The sequence below is a fragment of the Neomonachus schauinslandi genome, chromosome 6 (genome assembly GCF_002201575.2).
Source record: "Neomonachus schauinslandi chromosome 6, ASM220157v2, whole genome shotgun sequence".
NCBI lineage: Eukaryota > Metazoa > Chordata > Mammalia > Carnivora > Phocidae > Neomonachus > Neomonachus schauinslandi.
Genome location: NC_058408.1, coordinates 126,045,594 through 126,062,686, shown reverse-complemented (window position 1 = coordinate 126,062,686; position 17,093 = coordinate 126,045,594). Strand labels below are relative to the sequence as shown.

Sequence of the window (17,093 nt, the reverse complement as noted above, 5' to 3'; positions counted from 1 at the left end):
GTCAGAAGGAGGATCACCTCCTTCCAGACCAAGGTTGACTGCAAGTAACCGAAACCATGGAGAACTAAAGTGTGGATAAGGGAACTCCTGGGCAAGGAGCAGCATGGCAAGAAAGGGCTGGCTTAGGGCAAAGGAGGTGGGATGTGGAAATGGGTTATTTAGATGTCAAACCCCAGATCTCAAGTTGAGTCTTAGAGGCAACTCCCATTGTTCATTTTGGGGAAAGAAGCCATATTCTTGATCACTATTCTTGAACGAATGAATAAACTGAAGTGGGTTCCGGATTCTTGTGTGTATCCTTTCCCACCAGAGCCCCAGGCCACTTGCCAGCGCTGCGCCCCCTCCATCCACAATCCAGAGCACGAAAGCTTCGTGGGCTCTTTTGCTGGAGGTGCACAGTCCCACAGGAAGATGGCTGGTGGCAGAGGCCGTGATGGGGAGAGAGGCTCCGGAGTTTTGCCGTCAGCTCGTCCCTCCAGGGGTTTAGCCTGCACTGATCTCTAACTGAACGTGGGCCCATGGCCCATTTCCCATGTGCCCTATTATGTGGACTTCCCCAAGAACAGGACTGGCAAGGAGAATCCTGAAGAACAGCAGGATAGAAAGGAGGCAACTCACTCTCGGATGGTGGCTTCTGAGTCCTGGTCCCAGGTAAAGGAGGCCTCTGAGAACTGCACTGCTTTGTCTGTGGGGAAGAAGGCCCTCTCTTTTAGTCAGACAGACGTCCCCATGTGTCTGTCTGCCCCTTCTCAGCTCTCATGTGTCCCTCCTCACTTCCTTCCGCGGCTCCTGAGATCAGCTATCAGGTGCTGGCCCCTCCATTAACAGGAGGCAAAGGAAACCTCCCAGGGTGAGACCAAAAGTGGCCTGCCAACAAAGGCCCTTTTGCTCAGATGTCCAAGCCTGTTAGGAACCCAGATTCCTGAGTTGCAGACACTCTGGGTCCACTCTCAGGCGCTCTGTTGCCTAGTGTCCTAGTAAAAATTCCACCTCCAGATAGAAATCTGGCCACTCCCTGGACTCCAGACACACAGCTCGGTCCAGTTTGTGGCTGCCCCCAGTCCTCAGATCTTCAGAACCTGCGTATGTTCTTCCCTCCAGCCTACCTTCCCCAATTCACATGCTTGGCTCCATCCTGACTTTTGCTTTCTAGATCTTTTGTAGGACTTCCTGCTTATCCCCAGCTGGCCCAGCTTTGTTTAGCAATCTGGCTGAGCATGCTGTTCTAAATGAAAACATCATTTAAGTAAAAACAGTAAGCTTATGCAAATGTCGGTTCAAGGTAAACCCTCTAGCTCTCCCTGTCAATCAGTTGGCTGCCACTAAGCCCCTGAATAGCAAAGTGCCAGCGCTGTGAAGAAGCTTGGGGAGCAACTTCAGAACTCTTACCAAAATTGCAGTCAAGGCGGCAAATGGCGGAGGGGTCCAAGTCATCCCCTCCCAGGTACTGTTCTAGCCGGTCTCTGGAAACGCTGGCCTAGAGCAGGACGCAAAGGAGCCGAAGAGTAAAATATCCATCGGCAAACACAAGCAGGGAGAGGATTTTGACTTTGTCATCGGCCCTGGATGTGGAAGCCAAGCGTCAACTTGCCGGGCTGCCCACAGCTGATTCACAGCCAGCACCTCTGGACGCCCACCAGCGACTCAGCCACCCCGCAGCCTCAGGGGACAGAGGGCCATTAAGATGTTCTGTGTCAGCCCTTTAGAAAACTCGGGGCTCAACTCTGTTGCCATCTCTCCAGTCTTTGGACCCAGTTCCAGAAACTGTCTTCTGCCTTCTTCTAAGACAAAAGCCTAACTTCTGTCTGGTTTTGATAACTGGGCCCCTGGGGTGCTCTTCTGTAAATGACTGAGTCCATGCCTTGGGCTCATCCGGGGTCCTAACCGAGCCACGACTGGGACCCTTTATAGAGGAATTGGCCATGGCACCACAGTGACCTTACAAATGTCCACACGGGCCAGGTTTAAACTGCAGCTGACCTAAGCATTGGCAGAACACCCTGTGGTCTCCCGAAACAGGAGAACTTGGGAGGATTCCCAGGAGGACATTTCTCACTTGCCTCCCTATCCCCAGGGAGCCTGCCAGGAGACGGTTTCTCATTGCACCTGGGTTCTAGTGAAGTCGCGGACTCTCTGCCCTGCCGCCTCCTCTGAGCACAGCTGCTGCGTGGGTCAGCGCCTCAGACAGGAGCGCCCCACTGCCCATGGTGCGTGGTCAGCTGGCCCCTTTCGTGTCAGGGTCAAGCTGTGAGACAGGGAATGCGGGGAGCGGACACCTCTGCTGATCTTGCTTTTGCGATCTACGTGAGAAACTATCTGAATCTAAAATGAGCCGGTTGTTTCTTCATCAGCCAAACTGGTAGGCCTTTCTTAACACCCTCCAGGACAGGGAGGTCTTAAACTCATCATTCTTACGGCCTGAGCGGTCTGAAGGCAGCCAGCCCTGGGGTCGATGCACATCGCCACACTCCATCTTCCTGGCCCCCTCACTCTGGTCTACCACCTGCCCCGTGAACATCCTCCTGAGGTCTGGTACCTGGTCCATCTCACCGACTGTGCTCATTTTTCAGGACCCCATCCGAGGCCTCCTGAACTCCAAACTCAGTTTCTGACAGCTCGAAGCTCAAAACTGCATTCGGTTTTACCACCACATGGCTTCACGCAGAGAGAATATTTTCTTCCCCTTCGTGCCATATTTCCTGAATGCTGTATAAATACCCCAAAGCCTTGGATAAATGTGGGGGAAACTGGGCTGGGAAAATGGCTTAGGAATGTTCCAGGTATCAGGGCTTGTCATCATCCTCTCACTAAATGCTTTCACAGCTGTTGTCTCCCTGTGAGGTAGAGGAGATTGGTATGATTATCCCCATTTTATACCCAGATAAACTAGGGCTCAGACAGCTTGTGATTTTAATAAGATCAGACTTGGTCTCCAGAGACCAAACATCTCTCTAATTGAAAGTTCACCCACAGAAGCTAGAAGTGAGCTATGATAGGCCAGTCATTTTGGAATGCAAGGCTTTTAACCAGAGATAATCAGTTAGCAGTGAGAGATCCTACCCACCTGGAGAATGGAGGAGATTACCATGGGAAACATGCTCAGGGGAAAGCGCAGGATATTGAAGAGGGTGATGGAGGTGAAGGCCTTTTCTGCATCCAAAACATTATTGCTATCCACCAGAGCATAAACTGAAAATGTGATCACAGACACCTGGAAAAGCAAGGTCATGAGGAATTCGTTCCTAAACAGGTTCAAGCAGCCTTATGCTTTCTCAGGAACAAAGTATATCAGAGTTGAAGGAGCCTTAGGGACGATTATCCCAACCTTCTTGTGTTACAGATGAGAAAACTGAGCCCAGAGAAGAGAAAATATCTTGCCTGGGGTCACAAGGTCGATTAACAGTATTGCTGGGACCATAGTTCGGGTCTCCCAGCTCCTATTTTGGTGTTCCTGCCCGCTCTAGACCCACACAGCCTCCTCAAGAAGAGAAGATACTCTCCTCTGCAAACCTTTGCTGGATACCACATTCATGTGGACTATCCTGGAGACTTGCTCTGGGCTGCCAGGCCACCAAACTGTACACCAGGGTGAAACTAGAGCTGGGGGCATAAGGTAGGAATAGCAGCTTCAGGAAGTCGAGGAGGGGGCAGAGCTCCCTGGATCTCAGGGTTAGGCCTACAGGCACTGGGCAGTCAGTCTATCAAGAACAGACCTTCCTCTTCAGGAAGCCCACCCGACCCATTGATTCCTGTTACTCACCAGGACTGGAGTTAAGTATAAGAGAAACACGATTACAGACTGCATCTGCCCAAAAGTCAGCAGGTTCTTGAGTTCTTTCTTCCGAAGTTCGTGAACTTGGTTTTTGAATGAAGGTTCCCAAGCAAAATATTTCAGGATCTAATAGGATAGAAAACAGCACAGCTCACACTGTTGTCCCACAAGGACACCAGGGAGGTCTCATCCACCCAGATTTTAGGCTATGTTCTCCAAACTGGGGGACGGAGGGTAGAAATCCAGATTATAAAGTATGATTATAGAAAGGTAGGTTGCATTTGTTGACAACCTGCTATGTACACAAACGGTGTATACACATTATCTTACTCAATCCTTGTAACAACCTTAGTGTGATCAATTGTCCCAGTTTGCGTGGGTCTAAGGAGTTGCTCAGGACATGGGGCTCTCAGAGTGCTAAGCCCAGAAAGTTCTGGGCAAACCAGGGAAAGTCCCCTACTTTTGTAGAATTATTGTATCAATTTTAGTGATAAGGAAACAGGCCGAAGAAGCTAGTTAACTTGCTCAAAGTTACCAAGCTAGCAAGTGTTAGAGCTGAGACTCCAAGCCAGGGCTAGCTTTTCATTTTACTACATTTAGCAGAAAGGCACATCAGAGAAAGATCAGGGAGTTAAAAGAGGCCTCTGCATCACAACACGTGTGAGATGAGCACTGGGTATTATATGCAACAATGGACGGTTGAAGACTACATCAAAAACTAATGATGTATTATATGTCAAACATAATAATAAAAAAGAGGCCTCTGTTTCATTTTCAAAAAGTTTAGGGTAATGCTTAAATCCTTAAATTCAAAACAACACAAATATTAAAAAGTAACTTCTTGGTGACCTTTGCAGGAGGAAATGCACTATTTTGAAAGCTGGCCAATGGAGGGAAAGAAGTAAGCATTTATCTTGCCTATCCTGTACAGACTTTATTTTAGGGCAACCAACTTTTTCATGACCGTTTTCAACCTTGGCTGCATATTAGAATCTCTTGGGGAGCTTTAGAAATATATATATGCCTAGGCCTCAACCCCAGAGAGTCTAATTTAAATGGTTTGAATTAGGGCCCAAGCCTCAGTGGGTTTTACAAACTTCCCAGGGGGTCAAAATGTGCTGCCCAGGGCCATAAATGACCGCTCTAGGTGAAAGAATGGCAGGAAGCCTAATAAGGGGTCACTCAGGCTGACCACACCTGGACCCCCTGCAGAGTACCACCTGAAAGTATCCTTCCTCCCTAGCCCCACTGAACAAACAAAACCAACAAAAAACTTATCTAATCAAGCCTCTAGATCTGATCACTAATTTGTAAGAAATACAGGAAATAAGACAACCTTGTTTCTCCAATAGGACAAAAAAAGATTAAAATTAAAAAAAAAAAAACATCAACAAAGGGAGTCTATTGTAGATTAAAAGCACTATCATATGCCACGTGTGGACATTTTTTGGATCCTTATTCCAATGAACTCATAGCAAACAAATGACATAGGAGGCAATTAGGAAAATTTAATGGTACCAAAAAATGACTAATTTTTTTTTTAGGTGTGATAATGGTATTGTGGTTATGTTAAAAAATAAAGTCTTTTAGAAACACATACAATGCATTTATGAATGAAATGACAAGATATCTGGGATCTGCTCTAAGTATCACCTAGCAGAGCATGAAGAGGGTACACAGATGAAACAAGTTAGATCATGCTGATAATTGTTAGACATGGGTGAGAAGTCCATGGGGTTAGTCAGATCATTCTCTCTACTTCTGTGTGCGTTTGACAATTTCTACAGTAAAACATAAAAACAAAACAAACCATTGAAGGTAAATAATACAGAAATCAAGATTCGAAAGAGGGCCTGAAACAGCTAGGAGGAGAAGCCGGAGACCTGGATACTTGTGGGCAGATGAGTGGGGGGGGGTCCTGCAACGCGAACCCACTGCTGCTGCCATTTTACACGGAGGGCCATCCTCCCGCCGGGCTTCTCACCTTTATCCCACTGAGAATTTCATTCATGATCTTTAACCGTTTGTCTTTGTTCTTCATATTTTTTACCTGCCAGGAAAAAGTAAAACAAAACACACTTCCTTGTGAGAGGGTCCAGATTTGGCACAAATGCCAGGTCGTGCTGGCGGCACTGTGGATGTCACTTGGTAGGAACTTGAGGTGCCGAGTGATGGGATGCGTCTCTCCCCCACCCTCCTCTTTGCCCAGGCTGCTCCTGTCAACCCCGTCTTCGTTCTGATCCTTAAAACGTGCCAAGTTCATTTCCACGCCCACAGGCTTGGCCTGGCTTGGCCTCTTCCCAGGGAGTACTTCCCGAGGCTCGCTCCTTCATAGTCTGGCTCCTGCTACTCGGAGTTGAGCTCAAAGGTACCCTCCTCACAAGGCTTCCCTGACCCTGTAATCTAAAACCACCACCCACTCACGTGCTGTCCTATCACCCTATTTCATTTTCTCCATAGTGCTTATCATGACCCGATAGTTTCCTTGTGTACTTCTGTTGACGGCTTGACTCCCCACCCCACGGAGAATGTAAGCTCCACAAGAGCAAAAGCATCCTCTAGTTTGCTGCCATATTCCCAGAATAATACGCACAATAAACCTTTTAAAAAGAATTATTTGTAACTAAAGGAATGCAGAGTGAATGAGTGACCATATCACGTACACCATCAAGCCCTCCCACCCACCCCACGATTTCTGGCGGATCAGAGGACTGTCCACAGGGAGCCCTGCCCCCGTAGTAGCCGGGCCGATTGCCAGGATTTAGGCTTCAGGATTTAGGCTTCAAGTTTGGGTAACTCATGCATCTGCTCTGTATGATTGCTTTGTACTGCTATGATGGCGAAACAGGGCCAATCACCAGAACTCTAAGAACAGCCCTGGGGTACCCAGCTGCCTCAGTCAGTGAAGCGTGCAACTCTTGAACTCAGGGTTGTGGGTTTGAGCCCCACGTTGGGTGTAGACATTCCTTAAATTTGTTTTTGTTTTTTAAAGACGCCCAGCAGAGCAGGGTACAAGAGTTATGTGCAGGGTCCCTGGGCAGCTCTCCCCTCTCTCTTTTTTTTTTTTAAAGATTTTATTTATTTATTTGAGACAGAGAGAATGAGAGACAGAGAGCATGAGAGGGAGGAGGGTCAGAGGGAGAAGCAGACTCCCCGCTGAGCAGGGAGCCCGATGCGGGACTCGATCCCGGGACTCCAGGATCATGACCTGAGCCGAAGGCAGTCGCTTAACCAACTGAGCCACCCAGGCGCCCAGCTCTCCCCTCTCTAATTAGGCTCTGCCCTCTCATATGAATAAAGATGGAGTATATAAACCTGAAGAGTGGCCAAAAGATGAAAAGGGAAGATGGAGTAGGCCATGTTCGTGTGGGATAGTGGAACATCTTCCATCAGCTTTGCCTGCCCAAACGCCCAAGAATTAGAGTAAGCCAAAGACTTTAGACTTTGAAGAAGGTGTGTATATCCCCAGGGTGACTCGGTTTCTTTACCTGAATAGCTCTACTCTTGGCAGCAAGTATCACATTAACTGGAATTAGGAGTACCATCACCCCAACACCTGCCAAGATGGAGGGTCCCAGCTCTGCCCATAGGAAGTAGATAGATAAAGTAATCTGCAGAACATCTGACCACAGCAGATGAAAGTAGCTAGTCACATCCATGAGCTTCTGGGCATCCACAGACATCAGGTTCACTGTTTCTCCAATGGTGTACTGCTTCCTGGCCTGGTTGGATAGGGTCAGCGCCTATAGATAAAGATTGGAATTGGGATTTATGGACAAGGCCAACGAAAATGGGGAGTAAAAAGGAAACTCGGGAAGTGAGAACACAATAGAAGGATGGTCTCCATATGGACACAACTTTTCCCAGGGGCTCTGCCTTCTTGCCTCCAAATCTTACACACAGCATTCTCTCGTTCTTGACTACTTTTTCAGGTTATTCCCACTTCCTTGAACCCCTTGCCACCCCCTCTCCAACACACACATTTCTTTGCTCAGAAAATTCCTATTTTTTTTTTTTAAGATTTTATTTATTTGACAGAGACACAGAGAGAGAGGGAACACAAGCAGGGGGAGTGGGAGAGGGAGAAGCAGGCTTCCCGCTGAGCAGGGAGCCCGACGCGGGGCTCGATCCCAGGACCCTGGGATCATGACCTGAGCCGAAGGCAGACGCTTAATGACTGAGCCACCTAGGCACCCCCAGAAAATTCCTATTCTTTAGTGTCAGTTTAGATGGAATTTATTCAGAGAAGACTTCCCCGGACTCCCAAGTTTGGGTTAGATGCCAGGACCTCCTGTGTACTCCCAGAACATTCTGGGCTTACCTTGGTCATTGCATTCATCACACTGAACTGTAATTGTTTCATTTTTCTACTCCACCAGATGTAAACTCTGTGGGGACAAGGGCTACATCTGTTCATTTCACTACTGTATCACATGGCACACAGTAGGGCATCAGATACTGAAGGATGACAGGAAGGGAGAAATCATGTATTGATTCTGGCCCTTCAGACTTTGGGTATGGCAGTGTTATTTGGAGTCATGTTCTTATGAGGAAGCTGCAACCATTTCCAAGAAGGACAGAGATCTCAGAATGAAGAGGAGAGCTGCAGGTTCACACATTTGAAGCAAAACAATTTGTTTATTGTCAGGAATTTGCAGGCAATATCTAGATGCTGAATCATATAGCATGGGCTCCTGCTTTCATGTTAGATCAAAAGACTGATCTCCACAGGTCTGTCACTTACAACAGTGCCTTGCACAAATGCACCCAGCCAAGGGACTTAGGGCCGGGGCACTGAAACCAGTTCACACCATGCTCACCAAACCACCACCTGGCATGGGCTACATCTTCCTGGAAGAAGGAGAACCTTCTAATTCCCACAAAAGATAGTGTGCGGACTAGGGGTGGTCCTAGGGATCCACCTCCATCCTCTTCCTAGAAGCTCTACTGTCATCTTAATCCACCAAGACATGCTTCTTTGGAACATAACAGGATTCTTGGTTATACGGTAAAATGAGGGAAATTCCCCGAAATGTTAGGCCACTAGGTTTTAGAGACATCAGTCCACTGCTATGTCTCCCTTTTGGTATGGGAGAGCAAAAACACCCCCTTCCCCAAAACAAACTAAAAAGCCAAAAAAATTAATTACCCTTCAAGGTCATCATTTTTCTATTCTCAATAAAAATCTCAATACAGGGCGCCTGGGTGGCTCAGTTGGTTGGGCGACTGCCTTCGGCTCAGGTCATGATCCTGGAGTCCCTGGATCGAGTCCCGCATCGGGCTCCCTGCTCGGCGGGGAGTCTGCTTCTCCCTCTGACCCTCCCCCCTCTCATGTGCTTGCTCTCTCTCATTCTCTCTCTCAAATAAATAAATAAAATCTTAAAAAAAAATCTCAATACAGTAGAAAGGACATTAATTTAGTGCCAGGAGCCCTTATCTGAGGGCAAGACCTGGCTATGTGATTGTAGGTATTGAAATGACCTAAGCCTTACTTCTCTGTAAAATAGGGAGAACGCAGTTACTTCACAGGGCCATGAATTGATAATCGATATAAAAAAATGTTTCATAACATTTCATAAATGAAGCATTGTCTAAACATAGGAAATCAATTTTCAATTCTTAGTAGCGATATTTATTTGAATGAAAGTCTAATAGGGTTCCATTTTACAAATTCTTTATGGATTGTAACAGTTGTAAAACTTGGCATATATTAAGAATCAAAAATAGTGGGGATGAATCACCACAACTGTAAAAGTGTACATTCACAGAAATGGCTGATATAGCCTAGTTAGGGACCCTGTATCCTGCAAACAAGTAGAAATCCAGTATCTCCAAAAGAAATAAGGGGATTAAAAACCAGTGGCGGCGGCGGGGGGGGGGGGCGGCGGCGGTGGTGGGGAGAGACAAATTCCAGTGTGAGGCTACTCAGGAGTTCAAAAGACTGGACCAGACTTCTGATCTAAAGACATTTTGGACTACCTGTCTGGGTCTCTGGACGAGTCAACATCTGCTCAGGGAAGACAATGACACATTAGTTTTAACAGACAAATGCAAAGGAGAAAACCAGGAACCATAAGAGAGAAAGCACTATGATGGAACACTCTAATGGTCCAAGAAAGAGAGGAAGAAAACGCAAATGGTGTTTAATGTTCTATTCTATAAAAAGTCCTAGCTCCTCATGTATGAATTTTTTCCTCAGGCTTGTAGTCACTGACGGTAACTCCTCTATTCTCATTTCTTTTTATTTATTTTTTATTGAGATAGGATTGATTCTATTTTCAAGGGACAAAATGATATTTCACCTTGAATCTAGGACATAAGGAAAATACAGTGGCTCTGAGAAAGTTAAATGTTAAAAGCAAACATCAGAGGAAGATTAGCAAAATCATCATATAGAAATGGGAAAGTTCCCAAGTCTGCAGAACTCAGTAACCAGAGAGCATGTGTTTACAAAGTGAAAAAATGAGTTAGGCAGTCAGGCAGAGAAGGGGTGGGCAGATGCTAAAGATTAGAAAAAGCAGTCTCTAGGCAAAAGTGGGTCTGGGGAGATGGAGCCCTGGCCCACAGAGCATTCTAGTCTATGGCAAAATTGTCACCGAGATGGATGCACCAAGTCTTACGAACCCAGTTTCATGTAGTATCCAGTTTAAATGTTGGTGGTTTTAAGAGTTTGCCATGGGTCAGCTTCGTTTCTGATCTTGCATTCTTTCCAATTTTAGTACATGTGCTGCCAAAGGGAGCACTCTAATCTTACATACTTTTCCAACGTGTTCTCACTTTGTCAAGAGAGGCAAGAAGAGAGGGACAGGTATGCAAGCCTTCAAGGCTGAAAGGCAGATCCAGGGCGGAGACCAGCTTGCCGGGTTTCCTCTGGAGTACATCCTCCCCTGCGTCCCTGAACACACACATGCCCTAGGCCTGTGAATCCACTTTTCCACAATTTGCAAAGAAAAATCCAAAGGAGGCTATCTGGTTAGTCAGAATCAAGTGTTAAGATCAGTTATCATTTCCATCAAATTTTTCTCGGTCTTGGAATAAATGCTCACATTTAAGGGGATTTTCTTCAGTGAGGTCTGACGCAAGCCACTCACCTTCCTATATATGGACGCCATGACGGTTGTCCGTACGGAGACACCCAGCTTGAAGCATATTTGAAAGTAGCACTGAAGGCAAAGAGACTGGATGAGGGCCACAACAAAGAAGAGGACTGAATAGAGATATGCAGTCCACACATGTGTGTCTCGGTCATTTGTGAAGGAGATCAGCAATCTGCCAAAACAAAACCAAGTCACTGCTGCCCATCAGGTCTCCAAGGACTCTTCACACTCTTCATGCACAGCCGGCTACCCTCCCCCTGCCCTGTAGTTAACAAAAGTGACCAGAATTGTCCAAAGCTGTTGGAAGACCTGAACTCCACAGATGTGCCAGTGCTCTTGCTTTTGCTTACAGGGCTAGCAGCAAGCAGCAAAAGGTTCGAGTTGATGACCCATGGCTGTGAGCAGGATAATGAATGAAATGCTCCTCACACATGCTGCTGCAAGGCTTTGGCCCTGCCTTCCCCCGCCCCCTGGTAAAAGAAGTTGTGTGGGAGAAGTGGATATGTTCTTGGACAAATCAAGCCTGAAAAGTAATTAAGACATGTATCCAATGCAAGTTAGAACTTCCCATAGAGGAGAATTCATCCCAGAGATTCCAGCAGACTGTGAAGTCTTGTTATGATTAAGCTGAACCTCCCACCGAAGGCTGCGGCTGTAGAGATGGGGTTACAGACACCAGGTACAAGGCTCTCTTGCGTTGTGCTGCCCGCCTCTTGGGCATGGCTCCTCCCATATCAGTTCTGTTTAACAAGAGCTCCTAACAAGTATCTGGCTTCCTGGGAGGGAAGGGATGTAGAAACAAGGGAAGACCTAGCATTTTAGATCCTGAAAATTGCCTTGTGCTTTTCATGAACACACGATAAGGTGGAAGAATATTATCAGCATTTTAAACAATGGGAATTTAATAATAAGCTCCTGCCTGCATATCCAAGGGGCCAGCAAGGAGGAGAGTGGCAGAGGAGGCCCTGCAGGGAGAGCCAAGGCCCAGGACTCACTTCAGCAGCTGAGGACTCAGAAACAGGAGGAGGTCATGCACCAGCTTCAGGAGGAATGATTTCAAGAGCATGATGTAGAAAGTCTTGAAGAGAGTCTTGACCAACCAGGACTTGGGAAAGTCTTTTGTGGTCCCAGACTTCTTTTTTTTCTTTTTAACTTCTTCCTAGGTATAAAACCAAACACCAACAGTGCTTACAGAGCCATGTGGTGTAAAACTTTGTCTTGCACTGCTCGGCTCCAGAGTGTTAAGCCCCTGAGTCCTGTTGCTTTCTTTGTACAGATTTTGGTCTTCTCACTGCCTGGTCACCACCCACCCTTTCAGCTGCCATCACTGGTTCCTTTCCCCCATCCTGATACTCCTAATCTATTTTGGGTGAGAAAACCAGACAACTAAGCTGGTGAGAATACCACATAAAAACAAAACAAAACAAAACAAAACAAAGAATAGACCCTAAGTAGGGGACCTGCAGGGTAATCCCAGAGACTGAAAGGCATGGACATGAGGATACGTATTTTTGATACTCAGAGCCTTTTTGTTTGTTTCTGCTTGTGGTTGTTGTGGGATGTTATGGGTTGAATTATGTCCCCCCAAAAGATGCTGAAACCCTTACCCCCAGTACCTCAGAATGTGCCTTTATTTGGAAATATGGTCTCTGCAGATGTAATCAAGCTGAGGTCCTTAGGGTGGGCCCTAGTCCAATAGGACTGGTGTCTTTATAAGAGAAGAGCCTCAGAGCCAGAGAGAAGATGGCCAGAGATTGGAGCGATGCCTCCACAAGCCAAAGAACAGCCCAACTAGAAGGTAAGAGAAGCAAGGAAGGTTTCTGCCCTCCAGGTTTTGGAAGGAGCATGGCCCTGCTGATACTTTGATTTGGGGCTTCTGGCTTCCTACCTGTGAAACAGCACATTTGTTTTAAGCCCTGCCGCTAGCGGTACTTTGTGAGGGCACAACTTCCACTGTCCCATCTGAGCATCCAGTACTGGGGCAGTCCCGCTCCCTCACCAGCCTCTTCCTCTTCCTGTGATCTGGCCTCTTCATTACATTCTCCAGGGGCCCATCAGGCCCCCAATTCAGCTTCTCAGCCTTAGTTTCCAGGCTTTTCTACCAGTGACATCCTCTTGTAACTTTGTCACTGAGACCCCATCTGATCAGTCTCTCTTGCCCGGGCAACTGCCCCAGCCTGCCCCCCAGCTTCTACTCTTGCACCCCAACCATCTGTCCTCCTGGCGGCAGCCCAAATATGCTTTTAAAAGTACAAATCTGATCCCATTACTCTTCTGTTCAAAACCTTCCACTGGCTTCCCATCCTTCGTAAAATAAAACCCAGACTCCTTACCATGGTCCACAAGGGTCTACACAGCACGGTCCCTATCCACTGCCCTGAGCACCCCCTACTCAGCCTCTCTGTCCATGCCCCAGGACCTTCTTGCAGTTCTCTGAACAAACTGTGTTCCCTTAGCCTCACACCACTGCTCCCTTGGGACGGGATTACACTGCCTTCTTTTTTTTTTTTAAGATTTTATTTATTTATTTGACAGAGAGAGAGAGATAGCGAGAGCAGGAACACAAGCAGGGGGAGAGGGAGAAGCAGGCTTCCCGCGGAGCAGGGAGCCCGATGCGGGGCTCGATCCCAGGACCCTGGGATCATGAGCTGAGCGGAAGGCGACGCTTAACGACTGAGCCACCCAGGCGCCTCTACACCGCCTTCTGATGGTCCCCCAGGTGGGCTCTTCTCAGACTTTGGGTCTCTGCTCAAATGACACCTCCTCTGAGAAGTCTCTCCTACGACCCTAAAGGCACTTCACTGCAAAGACATTAACATGTTTTATACATTCTTAATAACATGTATTACTCTCAGAGAGTAACCTGTATTGGTTTATTATTTTCCAGCTCTCTAAAGAGGACTCTTTCAGGCTATTCCTTGTACCCAGCGCCCAGAATAGTCTGACACTTGGTACTTAATACTTTTGAGTGAATAAATAAGTGAATTAGCTGCTAGTGCTAAAGCCCACCAAAGTGCAACTTCTGGTAATGCTAAGATACTATTTTTCTTTTTTTTTTTTCAGATTATTTGACAGAGAGAGAAAGAGAGGCAGAGGAAGAGGGAGAAGCAGGCTCCCCGCTGAGCAGGGAGCCCGATGCGGGGCTCGATCCCGGGACCCCGGGATCATGACCCGAGCCGAAGGCAGATGCTCAATGGACTGAGCCACCCAGGTGCCCCCTATTTTTCTATTTTTAAAGATATGGAAAATTTCAAATATACCCCAAAAGAGAGAGAATAGCACATTCTACCCAAATGTATCCATCACTAAGGTATTATTAGTATTATAACTACTACAAATAACATAAAATGCACTGCAGTGTATACAGGGCTATCAAAATATAAGGACAGAATCACTAGGACACGGATATCCTCATGCCTGAAACCTAGAGCACATTCACACAGACACTCATGGGAATGTTACCAGGACAATGATATCTTGGCTTTGACTCTGATTCTTGTTCAAGCCATGCAGCCCATCTCCAGAGTCCCTCCAGGCCTTCCTCCGCTGCTGTCCCTGGAGCGCCTTCCTGGCCTTCTGCAGGTCTCCTACCATATGTTTTTCAAACGTGCTGACCAGTGCCTTGGTTTTAATCTCTTCATCAACATCCCAGACATCTTCAAGTGTCAGAGGTTGCTTGTAGCCTTTCATAATGATGCTGGAACCAGAGCGATCCACAGGCTGAGACCCTACAGGCTGGGTCAGGGGCAGTCCCCTTGCTGCTTCTGTCAAAACCTGCCCCCCCCTCCCCGCCTCAGTTCAGAGATGGAGGGACAAACGGATGGGAGAGGTGATGGAATGTGGAATAAGATGAGAAGGGCAAGAGGAGCAGTGCGACTGAATTAAAAGCCAAAAGAGCATCACGTCCTCCTGCCCCTTCCTCCTCGAACACTGGCTGCCTCTCTGCATCAGCATCTCCCTGAGGGGCCTTCACGATGCCCTTAAGGAACTGAGCAGCCCTGGAGGCCTCCTCTATGCTCTCTCTCTAGATCAGGGCCCACCAACCTGGTGTTTGAGAACATGGATACAAAATAAATTACATCTTTATTTTCACCAGCTTCTAACTGAAATCTAGCCTTTCCTTAGAACATGAATGGAGGCAACCAGACAGCTGGAAACAGGACTGCACGTTCCTCTGACACCAGGGGACCCCGCAGTGTTTTCATGGTACATGTACACTCAGGGCTACTTTGAGATTGTGGTCATTATTAGCCCTATCGCTCCTTCACTAGATCTCGTCATTTAACATGTTTGTAAAGAAGCGCTTGGGTTACATCACAAATTTGTTTTTGTTTTTTTTATTTAAGTGATTTTATTTCAATATATTTGGTTTCCTTTGTAACCTGTGTCTTTTTCTTTATGTGCTGAAGTCATTATCTGAGAAGGGGTTCACAGGCAGTACCAGCTGCCAAGGGATCCATAGAACTACAAAGGCCAAGAGAGCTTGCTGCAGATCCTTTGGTAGCCCAGGCCAGCTGGTGCATCTCTTACCCTTCAAATTGTGACACACTGCCTACCCCCAAACGTCCCTCTTCTTATCCTTCTGCCTTTTTCCTAACATCCTTCCTTTTCCCCATGGAATCCCCAGGCCACCAAGAGCAAAGCCCCCTCCATCCTCTCCTCCACATCTCAGTCTGAAATAAATAGATCTATTAAGTCAACATTCTCAGACTCCAAGTAGAGGAGAAATGGAGGCCTTGGGAAGCATTTTTAAAATTAATAATTCCATCACTTTCAGAAGAATGAGGGGGTAGGGATAGGGACAACCCACACTCCAGGCATTTCTTACCTGTCATACCAACTAAATGTAATGCTACTCAGAAATGAGGCTGTGAATGATGGATTCTGCAAGACACACATACACACACACACACACACAAAATCAAAAAGTAAATCAGCTTGAAACAGGAACTTTGTGGACTCTAAAATTGGAAACTGACTTTTTCTAGGTATGCTTTGCTAAAAAGTAGACATAAGACTGAAGTAGACTGAACGACATAGGTTTATCTGGTGACCCTAAAGTCACCAGGAAAAATAAGATTTTCTGGCATAGATAGGTGAATGAATTGTCCAGGCTGAAGATTGGCAGGTCAATGTAAAAGTATTTCCATACTCATAAAAGAGTATTTCTGTACGCTAGCCACTTTTGGTTTCCTTAAGCCATAAATGGTCCACACGGCTATATTCTGGGCTAGTGGGACCCCCATGAGGCCTAGGCATCTCAAAGTTACATGTGTCAAAATACCATCCAATGAAATAATACATGAGATGGGCATATTTAGAGTCTCACAGTTGATGAGGCATCTTTTTCTGAAAATGCTGAAAGGATCAGGATCAGGATCTGCAGTGCATAGCAGATGAAGAACAAGCAGGAATAGGCCAGGTTAGAATTGCTGCCCTATGGGGAGGAAAAACAACAACAAAAAAACAAAGAAAATGAGCCTTTTTCCAAATTAAGTCTAAATGGCCCACATAGGTCAATGCTTGTGATTGAAGCCTATCATCAAATCCCCTAAACAAATTCTATCCCAGAGTTCAACTGACTCTATGCCATTCACTTTTAGAAGTTGATCACCACTACCTTCTCAAGTCACCCTCTCTTTCCTCCTTACCTTTAAGAGTGTCCGGATCAGAGTCTGTAATTGGAAAATGCCACAGAGTATTGAGAGAATCCAGAATAGGGACAGGAACCAAGAATCCTTCTGCATGCACCATCGCCTGCTATGTTGGATCAGCAAAACCAGGAGCTGGAGAGAAATTCACAAGTTTTGAAAAATACTGTCACCAAGGATGAGAGGCAAGAAAGAGGCCAGAGAGACAGGGAAAGAATGGTGGGTTAGAGGAGGAGATTGTTAGAACTAATCTGGCCAAGCAGAAAGCACACAAATGCCAAGTTGTAGACTTCCTCCCTGATACAATCCAACCTCTTCTTTTAGGGCATCCGTGCTCTTCCTGGGAATCCCTTCCCCACCCCATCTCCCCATCACACTTGGGTGGGGAGTTAGCCAAGAAGACAGAGGGTCACATTCTGCATTTATGGAGTTACTTTGGGAGACAGAAAAGTCTTTTCAAGACCCAAGGAAGTTAATTTCAGGTGCTGCAGTAGTCCACCTGGGAGGCAGTTTCTGCTGGACAGGTGCAACTTGTCTATGTGATTTTCTAATAATATCAAACTAAGCAATAAA

General features: G+C 46.6%; 1 protein-coding gene across 1 annotated transcript in view; it reads right to left on the bottom strand.

The window, feature by feature from the left end:
- ABCC2 (ATP binding cassette subfamily C member 2) overlaps window positions 1–17,093 on the bottom strand; it is a 60,389-nt gene that overhangs the window by 26,895 nt on the left and 16,401 nt on the right. The window contains exons 4-15 of the mRNA XM_021699979.2: window positions 16,521–16,655; window positions 16,199–16,306; window positions 15,698–15,753; window positions 14,332–14,566; window positions 11,865–12,028; window positions 10,864–11,041; window positions 7,261–7,515; window positions 5,757–5,822; window positions 3,761–3,898; window positions 3,065–3,211; window positions 1,390–1,477; window positions 619–685 (exon numbers count right to left, since the gene is read on the bottom strand). Coding sequence (XP_021555654.1) covers window positions 619–685; window positions 1,390–1,477; window positions 3,065–3,211; window positions 3,761–3,898; window positions 5,757–5,822; window positions 7,261–7,515; window positions 10,864–11,041; window positions 11,865–12,028; window positions 14,332–14,566; window positions 15,698–15,753; window positions 16,199–16,306; window positions 16,521–16,655 — 1,637 coding nt within the window. The remainder of the gene's footprint in view (window positions 1–618; window positions 686–1,389; window positions 1,478–3,064; window positions 3,212–3,760; window positions 3,899–5,756; window positions 5,823–7,260; window positions 7,516–10,863; window positions 11,042–11,864; window positions 12,029–14,331; window positions 14,567–15,697; window positions 15,754–16,198; window positions 16,307–16,520; window positions 16,656–17,093) is intronic.